Source organism: Stegodyphus dumicola, chromosome 9 (genome assembly GCF_044657685.1).
Source record: "Stegodyphus dumicola isolate Sdum_Otavi_A_Nest chromosome 9, ASM4465768v1".
Classification (NCBI taxonomy): domain Eukaryota; kingdom Metazoa; phylum Arthropoda; class Arachnida; order Araneae; family Eresidae; genus Stegodyphus; species Stegodyphus dumicola.
The window spans coordinates 39,602,408-39,626,447 of record NC_140776.1 but is presented as its reverse complement, the minus strand read 5'-3'; the positions used below and the strand labels follow the sequence as shown (position 1 = coordinate 39,626,447).

Sequence of the window (24,040 nt, the reverse complement as noted above, 5' to 3'; positions counted from 1 at the left end):
CTTCCTTCTTGTGCGGGTTCGCCCTTCGGTTTCTTCCTTCATGAGCTTTCTTTTTCTTCCAGTTCGGTCACCCTTGAAGACCTTCTTTTTAGCATCTGCTTGTGATCTCGGCCGTTTGATGGCAGCTGATCTTGGCGGAACCGGGACATCTCTCTCTCGTTCTTGCTTGGATCTCGTTGCTGGCTGTTCAAATTTTTCTTGCTTCTTTGCATCTGCAGCTGGTTTTCCTTCATCAATTCGTCGACATTTGCTGCGTAGACTCCTATTCGATGGGTAGATCTTCCGTTTTGGAGCCGTGTTATAGTTGCTGTCATTTCTCCTGGCTCTCTTTGCATTAGTCGTACTTCTCCCTTCTTCATTCTGGGGGTGGTCGTGCCCTCTCTTTTCTGGTCGGTGGAACGGCTTCTTTTTCTTGTTACCTTCAGTTTTCCAACGGGGGAACTTTCTTTTCAATTGCTCCTGTCTACTAATGGCTTGCCCTTGTGATTGTCGTTGTTCCACCTCTGGAGCTTGTGTCTGCCGTGCCGGATCGTGCAAAAGATCTTGAAATATTGGCATTTTATTACGATTATAAAATGGTTTTATCTGGTCAACGTTTGCGGTGCAGGTTTCACCATTCCTGGCTTTTAACACCACTACAGCCTGAGTTACTTTTTCTATGACATATGGTCCTTCAAATCGTGGATAAAATTTGGCAGTTTTCTCTTCTAGTGCTGAAGAAAGTAAATGCTTAATTTTTAACACTTCATCTCCTACTTTATAAGTTACTCCCCGTCGTTTCATATCATAATAGAGCTTCTGTTTTCTTTGTGCTACTTCAGTGTTCTTTTTTGCTTCTTTAATTAATTTTTCCATGTCGCCCATTTTAAATTCTGGGGCTCTTTGTTGAACATAAAATAATTTATCTAACGGCGTTATAATCTTTCTGCCTAAAAATAACTCAGCAGGAGTTTTGCCCGTCGTATCATGTTTTGCGGTCCTAAGGGCGAAAGCTAATTCATTGACATAGTTATCCCAGCTTTTATGAAAATTTTTAACATAACTACGGATAATTTTCACTATATTTTTATTGACTCGTTCCGCTATATTTGATTGCGGCCGATACGGGACCATTTTTAAATGACGTATGCCCAGTTTTTGGCACGTCTTCAAATATATTACTTACAAATTGAGGACCATTATCCGATATAACTTTTAGGGGCGCTCCGTATTTTAAAATATATTTATTTAAAATAGAATCAGTAACTAATTTCGCGGAGGCTCGTTTTAAGGGAACAATTTCGGTCCACTTACTAAAATGGTCAACCATAACAAGGAGATACCGACTTTTATTTAACTGACTTTTTGGGAAAGGGCCCAATAAATCGATGCCAATTATTTCATTTGGAAATTCGGATTTAATGCTATTTAGAAACCCGGCCGGGCGGAAATTAATATAATTAACTGCTTGACATGTTGGGCAGGACTGGACATACGCCCTTGTTAACTTTTGCAGCTCAGGAAAATAAACTGCTTCGCGTACTCGTTAGATGGTTTTTCGAATACCAGCATGAGAAGCTAAAGGGGAGTCGTGTAACTCCTGCAGTATATTTAATCTAAGACTAGCTGGGATAACAGGTCGAAATTCGTTGTTGGAATTCGTAGTTTTTGTATAAAATAATAGACCATCTATTAGTTCGTAATGGGCCGCCCTATTTCTTATCGCCACAATATCTTGGTGGTTAAAATTTTCAGGATCCTTTAAATACTCATAAATATTTTTAAATTCAGGATCCTTACCCAGTTCGGTTATTACAGTTTCTCGGGAATGTATCGTACATGCTGTGAGCATTGCCACATTTACAGTATTACCTTCTTCATCTATTTTTATTCTGGATAGGGCATCTGTTACGATATTTTCCTTTCCGGGGGTGTGCTTAATTACCAGTTTATACTCTTGTAATTTGAGTGCCCATCTTATTAACCTTGGGGATAAGTTTTTCCCTGAGTACAATCTAGTTACCGCCGCATGATCAGAATACACTGTTATTGGCGCCCTTCCAAAATAGACTCGGAACTTTTGCACTGCTAACAGAACTGCAAGTGCCTCTCTCTCAGTCGCGGAATAATTTCTTTGTGTTTGATTTAAAGTTCTACTAAAAAATGCCACGGGCTGCGGATTTTGTGAAAGTACCGCTCCTACCGCATAATCCGAAGCATCCGCTGAAATTTTTAAATTCTCATCCTTTTCAGGAAATTTCAACACAGGGGCTTGCATTAATGCTTGCTTTAATTTTTCGAAAGCACTATTGGCTTCGGCCGTCCACGAGAATCTTGCCTTTTTCCTTTTTAATTTTAACAATGGTTCAGCAATAGCTGCAAAATCTTTTATGAAGGACCTATAATATGAACAAAGTCCTAGAAAAAAGAGAGCTTCTTCGCCGTATTTGGCGGCGGATACTTTTGTACAGCGATTATTTTTGATTCGTCCGTCTCGATTCCTTTCTAAGATATTTTGTAACCTAAGTATTTTAATTCAGGGGCTGCAAATTTGCACTTTTCGACATTAACTTTTAGACCGGCCTCATTTAACAATGAAAACACCTGTCTTAAATCCTGTACATGTTGGTCCAGATTATCACTAGTAATAATGATATCGTCTAAATAGATAAATGTGGTCTTTCCTAGAACAGCCCTTAGCACAATGTCCATACATCGCTGAAATGTTGCCGGTGCCCTTGAAAGGCCAAACGGCATACGCAAGAATGCATAAATGCCAGACTTGGTTATAAAAGCAGTCTTAGGCACATCTTCTGGTTTAACACCTATTTGAAAATAACCAGTCGTTAAGTCTAACTTAGTCATATATTTCGTAGAAGTTATGTTCCTTAAAATTTCTTCAATAATAGGTAACGGATATACCGGATATTTAGTCATGGAGTTTAATTTACGATAGTCAATTGCAAAACGCTACCTTTTCGGATGTGTTACTGGATAGTCATTATTTTTCTTACATAACACAACCGGGCTAGCATAACTACTTGAGATGGGCGTTATGATCTTTTTACGTAACATATCTCGAATGTGCCACTCTATAATTTTTTCTTTATTCTTATCATACCGATAGGGTTTGTGGCGAACTGGCAGTGAAATCTCCTGTGTCGATACTATGGTTAGTAACTTGAGTAAATCCGGGAATATCACTAAATAACAAAGCAAATTCACTTACCACTTGTCGAATTTTTTGTTGCTCTCCCTTAGGCAGGTGATTGAGATTTAATGTGGGTGGTTCTCTTTTTTCTTCCTGAACTGGTTGCATGGTCAGCTTAAGGGACGCTTGGTTGAAATCCAGCGTTGCTTCTGCCTCTGAAGAAAATCTATCCCTAAAATGACATGTGCTTGTAAATTTTTTACGATAAAAAACATGATCTTTACTTGCTCGTCCTTGATGCGAACATATAATGGTATTTTACCTATGCATTTGCATCTTTCTCCCTGCGCAGCTAACACTGTCGTATTATCCGAATTATATATGCGGTATCTATGGAAATACTTCCTAAAAAAATCTTCTGCCACACAGGAACACTGCGTGCCTGTATCCAGGAGTGCGGTGGCTGGAATGTTGTTCACCAAAACTTCAATCTTTGGAAGAGTCAAATTTTTCACAATAACTGTATTTAACTTGAAGGAACAGGGGTTTTCTTGGCCTTCGGATTTCCGCACCCTCCCGTCAGTAGAAATCCGTTTTAGTTTAAATTTTCTTTTTTCCTTTCCATGCCTTCCTTCTTTTCCGCTGGCCTTCAGACTTTTTTTCTGGCTTACTATTGAACTGTCGACGTTCGCCGGTTGTTTTTGGATACTCAGGTTTCCTTGCCCACTGATTCGATGTGCTTCCGTAGCCGTGTTCTTGCCTTTGCTGTGGTCTTGGCGCAGCAAATTGGCGTCGTTGCTCATACTGGCGTCTTTTTTCAATGTCCGCCGTTCTTCTACTTTCAAACTGGATTGCTAGCTCAAATAACTTTTCCAGTGTAGTCGGATTCCTTAATTCAATAAAGTCTTGTACTTGGGGAAGTAACCTCGGCAAAATCACTGGGATTATCTGAGGATCCGGATGGTTTCCATACAAGAGTTTAAAGACGTGAATTTTTCTTAAAATAAAGGTGGAAAGATTTTCGATTCGTTGCTGGTATATGCTGAAGAGTTCCGTTTCTAATCTTGCACGATTTCTTACGGCAGGGAAGGCTTTTACTAAGGCAGTCTTAAAATTTTCGTAAGTATAGGTGGGACTTCCCGCTTGACCCAAGAGGCTTCTGCCTATACATTTGAACCAATTAAGCGCTTGGCCCCTCAAAGCGCTGGTAGCTAAGGTGACTTTCTGGAATTCATGGACTGGATACAGCATGAAGTGGTCATCCAATTTTTCCAAAAAACTGGTTACCGGTGAGTTTCCATTGAATGTTGCTTCTGGTTTCATCGATGCGCGCATGGTCTGGACGATGTAACCAAATCCTTCCAGGGCGGCAGCTGGCATTTCTGGATTCTGATCCCCTTCTGCAGGTACCACAGGTTCTTCTTGAAACTCGGCCATGGTTATTCTTCTTCGTCGGGCGCCACTATCAGGACTTGTATTCCTCTTTACTTGCATGAACTGTCCTGACTCGGAACAGGGAACTTACTCAAGCTATGTTCAATAAATTGTGAAGTAGACAATACACACAGAAAGGGTATACAAAACCCTTTATTTTTCTATCTTTACAGCGATCTCTGGAACTTCGGAATGCAGAGACCAACCACTTGTGGTCTGAACGTAAGAATATAAAAATACTAACTAAAAAACTCTAACTAAAACTAACTTTGGATTAATAAACAAGTGCCTAACTTCAAGATTGGCCGTTATTTAACAAAATCCGTATGTAGTACAGAGAGCTGCTAAAACTACGATACGTTTGAACTTATCAAGAGGACTAAACCTCTGGCCTTGAAGGCAACCAGCAACCGAGTAAAACTACTATGGCAAGCGGCCTGCTTCTAATAACTCCTTCCTCTCCTGTGCTTGGCAAAAAGCCACAACTTAAGTACTTGGCGTTAGCAAGACAAATTTGCATAAATAAGTTAAAGCTTTTAATTCTGGCCGGAAGTAGAAAATAAGAAGTGATAGTAAAGATTTAAAATAAAATAAACGTTAGTAAAACTTAGGATCCTTACAAGTTTATGATGAAAAATTGATCCAGGAACGTCTTTGTGTCTTTTTTGGCAAGTACAATTGAAAACACTCGTTCTCAGATTAATCTTGAATTAAGCCTGAATTAATCCTGAGACTTATTTTGATAATTTTTTGTGCATGTAATATGCATTTAGCTTGTACACTCGTAATTTGCTCCATTTATGCTAATGTTTGCATTAAATTAGCTACAATTTTTAAGTTTTCATGAATTACTGCAGTTGTTTAAAAAAAAATTATTATTTTTTCCGAAAACAGGGATTTTTAACTAGGGAGAATTTCATAGTTTCAGGGACGGAAACGGGGTCAGTCTCTTATTTAGTTGTTAAGTATTTAGTTTATCATTATAAAAAGTTACTTCTATTCAGGTTTTGGTATTTATCAACATTTTGTGTAATTTTTATTGTTTAATTTATGAAGCACGTTAAAAATCATCTAAGTCTAAATAAATGGGTACATATGTATTTTTTGAGTTTTTGAAAGGAGGGAAGGAAGGGAATGATCTTCTAGCAACAGTGAAAAGGGTACATGGAGCAAAACAGGTTGAGAACCACCACTGTTCTAAAAAGTGTAAATTAGATCTGACATTTTAAAATTACTTTGGGAATTTATAGTTCCAGTTCCCCCCCCCCAAACTTTGGGATGTTTATAGCAAATCAGTTTATTTTTTCAGCCTACCTTCTCTGCTTAATGTTCGCGAAAAGAAAGGAAAAAGCAGTGGAAATGCATTTTCATGGGGTGTCCATGGTGACGTATGTAAGTGGCCATGGATAAGTACTTAGTGGCCATTAGAAGGTTTAAATAATACAAGAAAACATGAAACCGACTGGATTTCCGAATCTGTTAAATTCCTGGGGATCGATGAAGTTTTAAAGAGGGATCGGAGGCTGAAAGTAAACTGGATTTTAAGGCATAATGAAGGTGCCATTGATTACAAAAAAATATTTCTATTGTAAAATTGATAATTAATTGTTTGCTGATATGGAGCTGTATCACGTACTGAGGAAGAAATCATAAAAAGTAAATATAAAGGGAGAAATACACAACTATAATTTATTTTAAAAATCAATATTTTTTTTTAATATATAAATTTTCATGTAAAAAGTGCAGCATAAGAAAGTAAAACGGAGAGACGTAAGAAAACACAACCAAAAAAGTACAAAGAGCGTAAAACATCCTTAGAAGATATATTTTAGTATACAAACCGCTTGCAAAATTTTAAAGGTTTTAATGTTCGCTTACCAAACATTGAAGGTTGGAAAGTGTTAGCATGGCTCATAGAATCCCTGGACTATAAAATATCTGTTCTTGATATTATATGATTCAAAAAGAGTCTGTTGCATTGAAGGAGGTTGTTCAAGCACAAGCCTTATTTAACTGTTTGAAGGGCGGTCGTTACCTACAGTAATCACTTTTTCTATTGAATGTCTTACTCACTCGTGTGAGTGGTTTTCAAGACTGACGTTTCTGAAGTTCCCTTGTAGTTCACTAGATGGTAATCAAGAAGCATAATCCAATCAAGAAACATAAGCCAGTAGTTGATGCAGCAATTCGTCTTCAAGAAAATAAGCGTCAGCCATCGAAGACATCATCACGACGATGTGTACTCTGCAGCACCAAGAAAAAGGCATGTAAGAACAATGTGGGAATGCAGCACATGCAAAGTTGCACTCTGTTTGAAAAACTGTTTCCATGAGTACTATAGAGACTGATTTGTAGGGATGTGTTCTGTGGGCGGTGGTCCACCAGAAGTGATTTTTTTTCACGCGTCTTGGACAAAATATGTGTAACTGTCGCAAATAATTTCATTGTTACACCTGATATAGTTAATAAAACAAGAGTTTTGCTGAAAAAGTTAATTGCCTTTTCCTGCCCCTCAAAGAGTTAAAACACCTGTGTGTTTTATTTAAAGAATGTGTGGAAGTTTTGGACTTTAAAAATCATCGGAGAAAAATGCCCGAAAATAAAAGTTGTTATGGAACAACATTATAAACTTTCTCATCTTACCTAGTAGAAGCAGGATTTAGTCAAATCAATAATATATTGCGGAAAACGAGAAAAGGTTGAATATTTTTCAATGAGATATTTAGTTAAAGTGTTTAATGCCAAATATTAAAAAAAAAGCCTTCTTATTAATTAAAATAAATTTTTTTCAATTATAATCTTTTTTTTTTTTTCTGAAGATTTTTTTGTGTTTTTACAATTATTAATAATAATAAATTAAAAAATCTTTTTTTACCAAATTTTTATTCATATTCGTAGTTTAATTGCTCTCTTTAAGTTATTTATGTGTAATTATTTATATTACGAGTATGTTGTATGCTGTATATTATAGAGAAGAATGTAAGGGGGTCGATGTAAGGTAAAAGGACGGGAAGCTCTGATTTCGACGATGAATTTAGATGGAGAACCATCGGAAGGCTTAACCACTCTTTAAGCAGAGGTTCCTCGATGGTTACGAGTGTCAAATAGTAGTATCTAGGTTATGGCAGCAATTCCAAACTATGGGTACCATTACCAGGAGGCCCGACCAAGACCACTCAAGAGCCACGACACCTGCGGAAGATTATCTCTTAGTGTCATTAAATGCTCCCGTTAGAGATGAAGGCAGAGCTCTTTTAATCTTACTGCTGTGTCTTGAACGATTTCTAAGCATACTGTATAGTATAGACCATTAGCAGGCAGGGCATTATTTACTTTTAATAACAGCAATATTTATACCCTTCAATAGATCGCAGAAGTGAACTTGTCTTTCATGAAGTTAAGCACACCATTCTTGTGCTCAATAAGATTAGGGCAATTGTCATTTTCAGGAATGATTTGAAATTCAGTACATAAGAGTGATTCTCGACGAGTCTTCATCTGGGCCTGGTGCCTGCTATCGTCCTTCTAACGTAATTCTATAAATTAATAGTTATAGAGTATATATGCATATATATATAAGTAAAAGTAGAAAGTAGTCAATCATAAAAATGTGAGACTTAGTTGGTCAAAAACTGCACGTTGAGCTGCAAATTTTAAAATAGATTTATAAGAAAAGGAGAGGTAAAATATATAGAGATATAAACCAGTAATTTATTATGAATTAATATACTTACTTTTTATTTAGAATATGGTAAAGCATTCGAGGGCTATCTATAATCTGCCTAATAGAAAGGATACTTTCTTGAAGGAATTTTGAAAGAAAACTAGCTCGTTTTCTCATTGGAACACGAAAATCCTCATGCAGTCAGCAAATTCGCCAAAATTTGAACCCTATCAGTGTTAAGCAGAATGCTGGTGGGCTGCCGTTGATGGGCCTGTACAATTAAGAAATTTTTTTTTTTTCTATTATAATTTTTTCCTCTCAGAATATGTCGATTATAATTTTCATAAATCTCTTTTTTTGAAGGGGAAGAGACAGTTAATGTGAGGACCTCATGGCGAAGGTTTTATTAGAAAAATTTATTGAAACCTCTGGAAAGATACTTTCACAATCGTAGATTATTTACGGCAAAACACTCAAAGGCTCTACCTTTCTTGGAATAGTCTACTATATCTCCAAATAACTTTCGATTTGCATGAAAAGCCTTAATCCATATGTTAAAATAGATTAACAAAGTTGTTCTAGTTAGCAGGTTTCGCAATCTTATTTCAGGAAAGTCATGGAACTGTTGCAAATTCTCTCCTTAGTGCAAGAATTAATGTCTAATATGTTTATAATCATTTCGCTTCAATTTCGAAATGGGAAGGTTCAGTTCCTCCTCTTTAAAATTAAAACAAATTCCGTTAAATTCTGTGAACTCTGACCTTTTTTTAGGATTTTAGTTTATCCATCCGTATCTTGCCACTACATATACCTCATGTACTTGGTGAAGCAAATCTTATTCTTTTGCTGGTCACGGTTACTTAAAGCGAGTAGTATGGTATACAGTAATCGCGTAATATTTTAATTTTTAAAGTTAATATTTCGTAATGTTAATTTCTTATTTATTATTAGTAGCTTACTTAAAATGAGTCAAATTCCTTAAATAATTGATGATTACTCTGGGGAGATTTTTAAAAGTTACGCTAAAAATTCTTGGCTCTAATACGCTATATTATGATATTAACTTTAATTACTATGTTTTGTTTTTCTGTCTATCGTGGCAGCATGCAGTATCTTTAATAATATTATTATGCTTTATGTTTATAAAGAAATCATGTAAGCAAGCAACTTAATAAAGTAGACATTATGATAATTCAATAACTAATAAAAAATCCACGAGCTCCATTATGTGTTATAAAATAAGAAATTAGTATTAGAAATTAAAAATAGTCATTTTAGAATATTTTAAAGAATTCCACACAAATAAATAATAACATAACCACACAAATAAATACAAAAGTACCATCACGAAAAGTGTTTTTAAAACTAAAGAGAGAGGGGAACAACAACTGAAAGTTGATAAGACAGAATAAGAATATAATGAGCTTGTATGATTAGGATCAAATACAATATATATGCCTGTAATCGAATGCTAATTTCAGTTTTTAAATTAAATGTTATTGTGTAAAATGCAGTATGCATTAAATAGAAACTTCGCTTCGAATTTTGAATTTTGAACATCTTCGAATTCACAGTATGCGCAGATGTGACTTATGTAGCTCGTGTTAGCAAGGCTACTTACAGGAATACGAGATTTCTGTTTTTTGAAAAGAGAAATTCACAGCGAAAGGAAAAAAATACATAATGCAATCAATACTCGATGATTTTCTAAGAATATGATGTCTTCTAAATCATCAATAATCGTGAATGCTCCTGTGCTTTCTGTTAGCTTTTCCGATCCATGCCTTCCCCTGACAAAAAGGAAAATAAAGTTAATGGTCTTTACTAGCATTATATTTATAGTATTAGTTTTAGTTCAATGCTACAAACATTCTTTTTAATCGTAGGACGCTTTTAACTGCTTACGTTAAAAGTAGGTACTAATGCTTTAAGCAATCAGCGAATATAATATTTTCACTTTCAGATGTAATATATAGTAAATAAACTTTGTTTCAAATAATTTGGCTTAGCTGTAGGTGGATGTAAATCTTTTGAGCACATTTGAAGTAGTTTGTCTAAGCTATGATACTGAGTAAGTTGGATGTCTTCGAGGTACTTTTCATATACGTTATTCTCAACTATGGACGGTTCGAAAGTTGAGGAGCATCTACTGGTTGGCCCAAGATAAACCGAACTCAAAGCGAGTGAAGAATACATGAACTGTAATGCTATATTATGCAAGTAGATGAAAGACTAAAGCCTACACACGTGGGGTTCCTCCGTCTTTACAAGTGCTGCTGAAAATGTTGATCGTAATGGTCCAGGCAGTTTGGCCCTATGAAAATCACGATCAGTGTGGCTTAATTCCTCCTGATAGATTTTGGTGATAGTATTCCGTATATTTTGTTGCCTTTCAGGTTACCTCACAAACAAAAACAAAAAATGGGTAGTTTAGGTGACCATGGAGGTCATAGATCCTTCGAAAGGGCCCTGTGGAGCGTGAAACCTTGAGTGCACTGCTTTTCCAAGGAGGCACGTGCTTTGTATACTCACGCGTTGTCTTGCAAATATACTAAACGGTTCTCTGTTAATCCTCTGCCATATCCGGTTCGGCTTATGTTGCACCATCTTATATAATTGCAGTGTTTATGGCCGCTCATTTTGTTCTTTTCCTTTGCTAAATGCAAATCTAATATTAAATTTTCCAATGTTTTTTCCGAAGTTATGAATTTTAATGTAGTTTGCCTTTGTGAATAAATCAACAGCTGCAGAATTTCTTATGGAACATCATACTAATTATAGAATGTATTAAAAAGCGCTGTGCTTATGCAGTCAATCAGACTGAAAAGTAATCGCTAAAATAAAAACACTCTTTTAAGTTGTGGCTTAGGATGTTATATCAGTGGCGTGTTCCCGTAAATCCAATGCTAATTTCGAAAGAAAGCTTTGAGGTTTGCAGGATGGTGGTAGGGATGGGTGAAATTACGACGAAATCATAGCTTTTGGTTTCTTCATAACAAGGTTGGTTTACTCAATCATTTTCGAAGCTTTGCAACCTAATTCACCTTACGAGTAACTAGTGATGGTGATGCTCCTCAGAGATTTATTCTGAAAATACTGGCTAGAAAGAAATCAGACTTTATTAGGAAAATTTCCAAATGAAATATATTTGTTTGAAGAAGAAGGTATGGCTAGTTGCAAATCCTGTATACAGAGATAGAGGTGTTTACATAAAACATTGAAAGTGCGTAGCGAGTTATATAAATATAAATTTGTCTTTGTTTATTTCACTTATAATATGCGAGGAAAAAAGGTCTTTTTAATAATAAATCTGCAGGTTCCAAATCATTTCCACGAGAGGAATGTTCTATATAGTGGCCCGCTCGTTCGATGGGCAGAATATTAATAGAAGGTAGAAACTCACATTTATGAAAAGTGGAAGTCCTTACTTTGCGGGGGGAGGCAGTATTTGTACAATAACGAAGATACTAATTCAGAAGTCAAACAACGAAAATCAGCGTTATATTTACAAAATTTTCACAGGACTAGTTTCGATGGTTTTACCGAAACACCATCCTCAGCTGCAAAACCGCAAATGAACAAGATAGGAAATAACGCTGATTTTAGTTGTTTGACTTCTGAATTAGTATTTATTCGGCGTGTTATTGTGTCTTAATAACGAAGATATTATATATTAATGGCTGACTTCGAAAACCATTTTCATATATTTCAGTCAACATAAATAAAAATGACAAACAGAATGCAATCTATACTAAAAAATCTGATGTGTACACCACATGACTTCCTTGTATTGGAATATTAAATTATACGCATTTTTTCTTGCATTCCATTTAAACTTCTTGGATTGAATTAAATCTACTTCGCCGACAGCGCATAAACCACAATAGAATAAATGCATTCTTTAAAATTCACTCTAGTATTTGATTACCATAGCGACACTCTGGCGCTAGATTCACTTAACAGTATTAATAATTATATAACAGTTAACTTATATAATAATTTTATAACGGAAACTAAGTTAACTGTTATATAATCCAATAATTATATAACAGTTAACTTATATATTTCGTTCATATTATAACTCATAATGAACAAAATTTATATCATTTAAAGAATAGGATTATCTAATCGTTGCCACATGTTCTATTCAAATACTATAATAAAGCTGGAATGATGTATAAAAGAAATTAAGGAAACAAAACAAAAACGAAACAGTTTTTCACAGACGATTGAGTATTTTTCATTTAATTAATTCCGTTCTCACTTCGCGAAAAGGCAAAAATACATAAAAACTCAAAATATCTATATTAAAAATTACGAAGTAAATCTTAAACGCTTATTTCCTCGAAAAAATTCCAGAAAGGATTAAGCATGATTTAAATAATAAATAAAGGCGTTATCTTTGTTGTTGGGAAGCAAAGTTTCTCTAGATTGACAACAAATCCACTAGTCTCCTGTTTCAAATGTAAACATCAATGGCCGCCATTAAAAAAAGCTTAGCGGCAATTAAACAACTTTAAAATTGCTGATAATTCTAAAAATATTGCACACAGATTTACTAAAGGCATAAAATCCTTAACCGGAAGATAAAAACAACATAATTAAATCATTTTTAAAGCAAAAAATGTACAATTTACCAACATATAAGAGTAAAGAAACTGAGATCACTGAGCCGGGTAACAGAGTGGATATATATATAAATATATTTATATACGTTTGGTGCGGCCGATTGCAACCAAAATACGAGGTGCACATCCACATGTTATAGCAGTCCTATATACAAAATTTCAACGTTCTGAGGCTACTCGTTTTTGAGTTGTGCGAGATACGTAAGTACGCACGTACGTTCATACGTTCGTACAGACGCCACGAAAAATTCTCTTCAGAATTAATTTTAAAGCAGTTTTATATATATATATATATATATTTTTTTTTTTTTGAAGGAAAAGAGTATTTTATCCTGTCCTTACGTACAGATATCACGCAAAAACATCGTTAAATTGCATTCGATAGCGGTAAAAATGGATATTTTCTTTGAAATATGCTGCCTGAAACTTTTCGCGATTACAATACTTCCTTTTCACTTCGTACAAGGAAGTAAAAAATGGTCAACGCAAAACGGATAATTGCATGGCTTTAAAATAAGCTCTATATTTTGATTTCAGTCCACCGTCTTCGCCTTTTTCAGAGTTAAAAAGGCCTATTTTGTACTCGATCTTTTTCTATTGTTGCTGGGTCATTGTTTCAGGACTGCATTATTTGGGATTAGGTTCACAGTACAGACACTGCGTAGAAATGACAGTGGGCCCAGTCGAAACTAGCATGTGATTGAACTCTAATCATAATCAAGTCAAAGAATTCGATTAAATTATATTATTTTTAAGTTATCTGCGTAGGATCATCAAACAGCGGAATAGTAGAATTCGGTTTTTCAATTGCCTTGTCGATCGTATGCCAGCAGAGAGGCTGTCAGTTTTATGCAGTGTCGGTCCTATGTGCATTCCCGTTATTTGTACGTGCTTTTTAGAAGTTTTCATGTTATATCCGAAACCCGTATATTGAAACAAGCATATAAACAGAAGTTGCTCTGATTTACATGTTCGCTATAATATCAAGCATATTTTTTCCAATCAAAAATTAAGTTTAAAATAATAATAATTAAAAAAATCCAAAATACTAAGCAGATGGAATGTGTATCATTTTGTCTCTTTGAACTATTTCAATGAATAAGGTATTTTTTTTACAGATAATACGTGAAAATAATTTCAATTATTTGATTCTATGTAAATAAAGAGAATCAAATATACATGAAGCAGCTTCACTGATTATGTTCTTGTGTTGCTAATTGCGTTACATTAATGTAATTGTAGTTTTTTATGGTACATTCTGATTACAATTTTTTATGTAAAAAAACAGTTGACAACTCATTTGTTTATATAAATTAAAAACTCTAATCGTTTCCTAAATGAAAAGAAATGATTCCATTTCGTTTGAAATGGTCATTTGGATTTTCGTTTGAAATGGTGATTGGATGATAGTTAAGTTAATGCTATTTTTACTTTTAGTAGATGTAGTGATTTGATTGATTGTTGTGATTTGATATGTAGTGATTTGATTCAGCTTGTACTCTTTTATTCGGAGTACAATATATATAATAAGTAACAAATATTTATAGTTTAGTGAACCGGTTGCAATATTTAAGCAGACCGTTTATTGTAGTTAATGTTGCATATTTAAGCAGCTAAAAGTTTGCGTAAAAAATGTACGCAAACTTTATTATTTATTAAGAATTCTGCGGAATCCGGTCTTGATATAACGACACCCAGGTTAACGGTATCACCGATTTAACGCTTCTTTTCATTAGTCCGTTCCGAAAAGCATAAACCAGCAGAAAATTATTCTGTAGTAAAAATTTTTCCTAAATATAAAACTTTTGCCGTGTATATGCTAAAACATGAAAAGCTTGTTAAACAAACATGCATTTTAGCATTTGTGTTGCATATCATATTTAAAATTGAAGTACGACTGTTCCTTCATTTAACAATAATTTTCAATACATCGTTAAAACGGGTTAAATTTTTTCTCACTTTTCTTTCCTTTAAAGATCGTTAAAACGGGGTTTGACTGTATTTATTTTTTTATTCTGCGGAATTTTTTATATCATACGAAGATAAGGCTAAGTTATCGCTGCTGTTTTTCTAGGATATTTTTAAACGTAACAAACTCTATATTGTGATAAGCAGCCTTCTTTGATATATATATATATATATAAAAAAAAAAAAAAAAACATTAAAAAAAAGTGGTGAATATTTACGTATACCCCCACTCTGTGCCATCCACATCTAAATCATGGCATTCTGGTTTTCTTCCACAATGCTGACTCTTTATGTAAGGTGGGTCACGTTTCCGCTGGATGTTCGTGACGTCACTTTTACTTCCGGCCATCTTTTAATCTTTTTTCCCATGAGCTAATTCTCTTCAATTATTTGAGATCTTGTTTGCAGTTTAAAATACATCATGTTAACAAAGGGGTTTTTATTTAATTTTTTTTTTTTTTTTTTAACATTGTGTGTGGTTGCTATTGCTATTTTTTCTCACTTTTCTTTCTGGGATTTAGAAAACATGAGTAATGTATTCTGTGTTAACCAAATGTTACGTATTATCTTCTCCTTCCAAAAGAAAATAATCAATAATCTTAATATATCCATGAATTCTAAAGTAATTAAAAATGCCGAACATTAGAAAAAGATTAGATACTTCGTTTCTGTGTCTGTCTTCTGATTCCAAAGTACTAAGGCTTCTGATTCCAAAGTACTAAGTTCGTACATTTTTTAGGCGACTTTGCATTGTTATAAAAAAATCGCCTGCTTGTAAATTTTTTTTAACTGCAGCTATATTTTAAAAAGTATAAATTATCATCTGACAATTTTATTTTTATGCAAAATGGCGCTTTAAAGAAGCAGTGTGCGAAGGCTATGTTTGTGCTCTTTCCGAAGAAAATTATTCGTATCTAGTTATTATTAAAAAATGCTGTGAAAGCCATGATTTTCCGGTATCTAAAGCAACGATAGATGATATTGTCAATAATAAGAAAAAAAAAAGTTAGCCTTTAAGGAGAAAAATTGTTCAAAATACATATCCATGGAAAAAACGTAATGTTTCGAATGTTGCAAAGGTAAGAACTTTTCAATGTTAAAAGAAAGTCCGCGAAGTATAGTTGCATAATCAATAAAGTCAACTGTAAAAAAAAAATGATTAATGCTGATCTGAATCTCAAAAAGATGAAACAAAAAGGAATGTGCATCGTCTTTCTCCACGACATATCGCCGAAAGCAGAACGCGCTGCAGAATTCTTTATGAAAAACAATTATTCGAACAGAAATGGAAAAATGTTGATGAGTCTTGCTCTGCTTAAATGACCGCAATAAAAGGAAATCCGTTTCTTATCATCAAAGAGAAGAGGGGGGGGGATAGAATTTATTATTTTAAAGTTTTTCAAAGGGATTTATGATTGTTGCTGGTTCATGATATATCTACGAATAAAAATTAAAGACAGTTCAGAAAACTGTTAAGGTGAACTCCGCATATTATCAGGAACATATTTTATACCTAATTCTAAAACATGAAATACTTTTCTTTACCCACAGTGCCATCAACCAGTAGAACTGCATCAAGACAAAACAAGTAGCCACACTTCAAAATCTGTTCGTAAATTCCTGGAAAAAATGGAACAAGAAATGTGTTTCAAAGCCATACCCTTCAATCATATCCCTCTTAATCTCCTAATCCTAATCTGATGTATGATCCACGGATGTTTGCGTTTTTGGACTTTTAAAAAGCAAATTGTCCAAACGTCGACCTACAATCCTCCTTGGACTCTTTAAGACTGTTCATCAGGAATGGGATAAACCAGAATCTTTCGATACTAAAAAGCTTTTATTGTCTTGGAAATTACAGTGTAAGATAGTGAAGTTAAGAGTTATCAAATGGAACATTTAAAACGCAAAATTTTTGGTAAAATATTTCTGTAAACACAATGAAAATCGTCTTAAAAAATGTGTGAACAGCCTTTGTATATATTATTAATCAATGTTAATTTTAACTACAGATCTGAATGATTTTATTATGCAAATCATTATTTTAGAAAATGAACATACTTCACTTAGAAACCAGTGTAATTGGGAATTTATACTTATTTTCCCTTTTCCGGAACCAAAGATAAAAATAATTTAATTGGATGTCAAAATTCATAATTATGATGAAGTAGTTTTACCACAAGAATATTTTCTTTAATTGAAAATATGGAAAAGAGGTTGAATTTGTTTATTTGATACTTATGTGTATTTTTAGTCAAAGCTATTTAAAATAGTACTTTGCTATTAATGTTAATTTTATCCACTCTGTTTATGAATTTCTAGAGATGGTTAATGCAGTGCATGAGTTTCATATTTTTTTCTTACAAGAATTGGCAAGCAAATAAATTTTTCCATCTTTATTTATTTATTTACAAGCAAATAAATAATCCATTTATTTACAAGCAAATAAATTTTTCCATCTTTTGAAGTAATGAAAAATAGCTATCAAGTAAATACTAAAAGTATTTGATAAATATTTTAACCATTAAATGATTAAAGCATTGATTTAATAGTCATTTTAAATTTACCCTGTTCGGTACTTACGTATTAATGCCACTGCAGCTGTAGATATGGCGGTTTTTAAGTGCCGCCAATCTACACATAAAATTTTTGCGCCAAATCATAAATTAAAACACTTTATTTAAAATCAAAACTCTTTTTTTAAAATCAAAGTAGTCAATCGGTTAAGTTATTAGGTTATTTAATTACGGCAAAGCCTCGAGGGCTATCTGCCTAAGGGGAGGGATGCCTTCGTGGAGGACTTTCTAAGGGAAACTGGCTCGTATACACGTTAAACTTGGGGAAAACCACGAAAACACCCATGCAGCCAGCCCGTTTGCGGGATTCGAACCTCGGACCGAACTACCAGTGTTCTGCGACTTTACCGCTCGGCCGCTGGTGGGCTCAAGTAGTCAATCGGATTTTGGTGGAAAACGGGCTGATATAGAGATATATAGATTAACATAGATTCAAAACAGTCTCTAGGCACTGCTCTACATTCTGTCAACTGTTTGTGTATGAACTCCTGTATCAGGATCAATAAAATTGTATTCATGATTAACTTTAGCATGTAGGAATCTAGGAATCCTTCTTTTTCAATTCTATTTGTATGGTAACCTTTCCAACTGTCAGAATAAATTGTGCTACCATCTGCAATGTTTTCAGTAATTTTATTAAGAAGGATAGAGCCAGTTCTATTAGGAACAGTAACAACAAACGAATCTTTTGTTTCTCTACATATATCACCAAAAACCCAATGTTTGTGTAATACTCGAATACAATTATTTTTACGCTTAGTAAACAAACTTTCATCAATTTACACAATGCAGTCTGGTCCACCTACCTTCTTGTTTGGTTTATTCTCCATATTCAAGACACATAATTCACGCATGTAATTGTTCCATTCTATAACAGTTTTATCCGATAAATCAAGTTGCTTTTCACAAAATTTAATCGACGTCAACTCCCCGCACCAGCAGTATATGAATCTCAAAGCTGAACAAAATGGAATTCTGCTTCCTTCAAACCAGTTGTCTTTTCTAAGTCCCACTTGCTGATTACACTATCTTAAATTACATTGCCAAAACATATGTTTACCAAAATAAAGTTTCATAATACCAAAATAATACCAAGTTACCAAAATAAAGAAGAAAGTTGGGTAAAATTTTTGCAGGATACATTATTTTGCCATAAAATTGCTAAAGCAACAGTACTTCAAATCTCTTCTCAAAACGATTTCTACCAGAACAAAGAAACAAATGCATATTTATGAAAAGTTTATTGATTTTTTGACACAAATACATAGTTGAAAAGCAAAATATGTATATATATATGTAATTTTTTAAAATCAATAAGTCATTGATTTTTCTCTCTGTAAAATTTGATAAATTGTGCCAAGGTGGTTGTTCTGATATGTACGTACCCAAATATCATTCCTATAGCCTTAATAATTTTCAACATAATTCTTTTCATTAAATTTTATTTGATCTAAATTATCTTAATCTACTGTAGACATTTGTGGGACCTTTATTAAAATTCAATTTATGTTTAATAAAATAATATTTGTATTAATTCTGTTTTTCATCAATATTACAGTATATTAGTTTATCTACACAGTAATTTTTCCATGTGCATTAATTATTAATTTTATTTTCAACATAGACAAACAAAAGTTTTCCTTTCCTATTCAGGATATTCTCAAAAGTGTAAGAAAAATTGCAAAAGGAAATTTGCCAGAGAACATAAATTAGACTATGTAATTAAACAGTAATATATTTTGCACTAGAATCATATTATAAATAGTTTAATAACCTGAATTGCACTTTAAAGTTAATTTTAATCCATTTTGATTCTTTTAAAATGGTGTCAGTATGCAGTATGAAAAACTCATGGTTTTCATGGCAAGAGCTGGCCAGTTTTTTGTAATTCTTGGTTGGCAACTATGATATCTTTTATTTTGTTTCTTAGCAATATCTCTCATTGATGTAATTTGTAATACATGTTATTTGTGTGATTTATATTATGTCTAATTAATACTTTGAATAAGCTTTTGCATCATTATTATAATTAACAAAAGATGTTTCTAATGCCTAAAGGTTTTTCTTTATTGTATGAAAGATATGCTGATATCTATGTCTATCCCATACATATAAATATTTATTTAAATATAAGTACAGTTGCAGTTTAAATATATGTCTCTATTTAAAAAGAGATTATTTGATTATCTTGCATCTCTCCTCTTTTTTTTTTTTTTTTTTTTTTTCTTTGATGTCATAGAGACACGGACTAGAACATGATAAACAGTTTAAACTCTTAAAATGTAAATCGTTTTTTTTGGGGGGGGTTACTTGTGTTTTTATTAGAAGGGGCAGATAAATGTATACATGCCATTATATTCTATAAACGAATGCAAGTAGTGTCAAAGCAACATACTTTATGTGTACAAAACTGCAGTTAAAAAACATATTTCTCTTGTAAAAAATGTAGCAAAATAAGATTTGATTATTCATTAACTATATTGGCTTTGGTCATACATGGGAAATGCTAATTGGTAAGATATGTCTGTAAAGTATAGGGAAAAATTTTGGTAATTAGTAATGTATTATTATTCTCATATGTGATTTGTATTTTATTGCATTTGGAAGTCATACTGTTCTTTTATCATTGGTATTGTAAATTTAAGTGGATTTGCTAATTTCAAACAAACAGATATTAAACTGTTTGTTAATTAACCTGAATTATATTTTTCTTTTTATGATATTACTATAAAATTTTAAGCCTAATATTTAATTTATTTTATCTTACAGCAACTTAAAAAATTAACTGATACATTAAAAGAAAATGGTGATTTCTCCTGCTCTTATGGTTTGAAGGATATAAATCGCCCAAAAAACAGATATAAAGACATTGTACCTTGTAAGTATCGAAATCCATTTATACCTCATTTTTCACATATCTGACTTATTGCAAAATGTATTATATAGTAAATATAGTATATAATTAAGTATATGTAAATCCTAAAACAAAAACAATATTATTCATACTTAAAACATTTCCTTAATTTTATGAATCCATAAATTCCTATAACATTTTTGAACCATAATTATTTCACAATATATCTTGAAGTGCTAGCAAAACTGGGGTTACTCATTTAATTCCTTTCAAGTGTGCATCAATGATACAGAGCTACTAAAGTATAATTACAAACTTCACTACTGAAATAGTCTATTGACAAAGAACGCTATACCTATTTAAGAATTATTGTCCACAATTTTTTAATACTCATCAGTTATGGTTGTCTGTAGTGAATGTATTATTAGAATTGACAAAGAATCAGTTGAATTCAAAAAAATTTAAAATATTGGTTGCTATTGGAGCTGCATATGTACTGGAAGAGAGGAACTTCAGAACAGTAGCTTTGTCACTAAACTGATTACACATTTCATACATTTGTGAATTTTTTAGAATTCTTTCTATACAATTTCAGTGTTTACATTGCTTTCTTTTTTAGAATTATTTCTATAGGGTGATTCTAAATTACTTTTACAAATTAAGAGGAGTGATAGTACTTATCCAGATGAGCAATAATTACCATAGACTATAGGGTCGCATTCCACTCTGAGAGGCAGAAAAAAAGAATATTAGAATTCCAATCTGAACTTAAAATAGTGTTGGGAGAGCAAATGAACAAGATCAAATGTTGCACAATCAGCTTAGTGACAAACTCACAGAGAGTGCACAAAACGGATAAAACCAAAAACTTGGCGTTCAAGTGTTAATTACAGCTGAGACTTTGATAGCTAACACTTAAATGCACATCTTTGGTTAGCAAGGTCTCAACCTCGTAAATGATTCCATCAAGTTAATTATCTAAATTATTGGGGGGGGGGGAAACTACTTTGATATCAAGTATCAAGGTAGCAGTTGTTTTCCTCTTAACTATCTTCTATCCTGTCTTCCTGGACTTACTGTGCTGCACTCATTCTACTTGAAGCACCCTTCTATGGGACATGAAGTTCTGACAGTCGGAATGCTGCATGAGCTTTTCATGTTAATCTCGGCATACAGAGGACGTTGGAGTTAGCTGATAATATTCATCCCTTGATTACATAATTAACTTGTTGCAATCATTTGCGAGTCTGAGACCTTGCCAACCAAAGATGTGCATTTGAGTGTTTGGTATCAAAGTCTGAGCTCGAATTAACCCTCAAACACCAAGTTTTCGGTTTTATCCATTTTGTGCACTCTCTGTAAGTTTGTCACTAAACTGATTGTGCAACATTTGGTCTCATTCATTCGCTCTCCCAACACTGTTGTATGTTCAGCTTGGAATTCTAATATTCTTCTTTTCTGCCTCTCAGAGTGGAATGCTACCCTATGTTCTATGGTAATTTATTGCTCATCTGGATGAGTATTAACTCCTCTTAATTTGAAAAAGTAATTTAGAATCACCCTATATAAGTCTAATATTTTAAGTGTTTTATATGCAGCATTAACAATAGCTGCTTTGTTTTGATTTGGGCATAGTAAATATATCGACTTTATGCAGAATTATGCTTATATCAAGCAGTAGGCAATGGAAATATCAATCTCTGTTACCCATTATTTTCATTAAAAATTTTAGTAAAATCTTAATCTTCAACATATATAAAATATATAATTATAAAAATAAGGATTTTTGGGAACACTTTTTTCCCTTTAAATTTCTAGAAAAAAGAACATTTAAAAAAATATTTCTTATGTATCATCGAGGCTGTTAGATGGATACTTGTTTTCCTACGTTTTATGCTAGAGTCCTGCTGAGTCGACTCCCAGTTATTCACCATTCCATATAATTCCATAACCTCTCTCTCTTCTTTTTCTTTTTTTTTTTTTTTTTTTTTAAATCAGTGAAAGATTTCTGCTGATCAAGGAGAATATTATCTTTGAAATAATGTAGTAGTTTGTTAACAGCTAGACTGTGATAATTTTGAATGTTGTATACACAGTGCAAACAATGTATGTATATTTTAATTACTATATTATTGTATTTATAGTATATATTTATGAATGGACACGTGCTTTTCTGTTCTGTTGAAAGATTTGTAATGATATTCTAATTTGTAATGTTTGTCTATTTTCCTTTGTGACATTATTTCTGGGAACGTGTATAACAAATTTGATGACAGCTGTTATTATTTTCATAATTCCAATTTATCCCATTCCTTCTCTCAGTAACAACGGGGCTGAAGAAAATCAGGTTGCTGCTGTCAATTACCACTCACATTCCTTTCTGTTGTTAGCCATTAGGAGGCTTGCCTGAAGAGCTCCTTTTTTGTACTGTATCCTGTTGCAAGTCAGTATAATTTTGGGCAGAGGTTCTCATGTTAATGTAGACTTACAAGTATGGTATTGTGTTCTCTGCATAAATGAAAATCTCAAACTAGAAGTAAAGAAAATAGGTTAACATCAAAATAGAAATGAAATTGGTTGCTTCAAGAAATTGGAGAAAGAAATGTTTTACTGAAATGGCTTTGGGTTTAGATGTCAGGCGAAATACTCTGAAATCTTAATACAGTCAAAAGCCTTAATCCGGACGTCCATAATCCGAAATCATCTATAATTCGAACCTCAATCTTTCTGTGCTTTCTGTACTTTCTGTGTGAAAACTTTCTGTGTATGTGCATAACACGTTTACAGATGTGCGTTTAATGTATAACGGACGGTATAAGCTAAGCTAAAATTATCTAATTATCTATTTCTGTTAATGTTGCAGATTGCGTTGTTCCTTAATCTTCGAATTGGATCCGGCTTATTATTTTTTGCAGACTGTTAGAGCAATTTTATAAAAGTAAGCTTGTACTTTCGATTATGTCAAAAAGAATTTCCGATTCTGGAGCTGCCAAAAGATCTACAAAGCGAAAGCATGTTTCGATGTCCATAAAAAAAAAGTGGAATTGCTGCAAAAAATGGATAAAGGCATATCCTTTGTTTCTCTAACCATTCCGAAATCTGTTTATAAATTTCACGCTGCTCTGTGGAGAGGTGAAACGTCGCGGTGCGCAATGAACTGGAAGTTGATCTGTCAGCACTATCCTTATCTTCAGGGCAGATGTGTTTATTTTATTCAGCATATAATTCCTTACTAAATGTAGTATTTCATCTCGATGTACTCCGTCTTTGATATGATTTAAATCAAATTCCTCGTCTTTATAAATATCACGAATACACATCAAGGTTGCAATTTTCTAATTTTTACTATGTGTAATGTATGCTTTACGCATGCACATGTTGAAAGAAATGTTTAATAAAGTAAACAAATAAATATTAAGCTTTTTATTTTTGTAAATTTTGATACCCTTTAGATCATAATTACTTTTTATTTCATAAATTACGGTTTCATATTTTTAATTTTATGATTTCTACATGCCATATTACCAGATTTAAACTGATGGTCTATTATCCCAGGTCATCATATTTTGATTATGTATAACTTTTTTTTATTTTCAGATGATTTTTCCAGAGTAGTACTTCCAAAATTTGATGGAGTACCAGGATCAGATTACATAAATGCCAGTTACATCAAGGTAAATTTTAGAATTACAATATATTTATTAATTAAGCTATTTTTGAAGTATGGATTATGTGGGTAGGGCATTGATTTGAAAAGTATAAAAAGTAAATAAACATTTTCAAATA

At 33.1% G+C, this 24,040-nt stretch overlaps 1 protein-coding gene across 1 annotated transcript in view; it reads left to right on the top strand.

The window, feature by feature from the left end:
* Positions 1–24,040, top strand: part of LOC118183792 (uncharacterized) — a 130,133-nt gene that overhangs the window by 57,788 nt on the left and 48,305 nt on the right. Inside the window, exons 2-3 of the mRNA XM_035353395.2 lie at positions 20,170–20,278; positions 23,852–23,928. Coding sequence (XP_035209286.1) covers positions 20,170–20,278; positions 23,852–23,928 — 186 coding nt within the window. The remainder of the gene's footprint in view (positions 1–20,169; positions 20,279–23,851; positions 23,929–24,040) is intronic.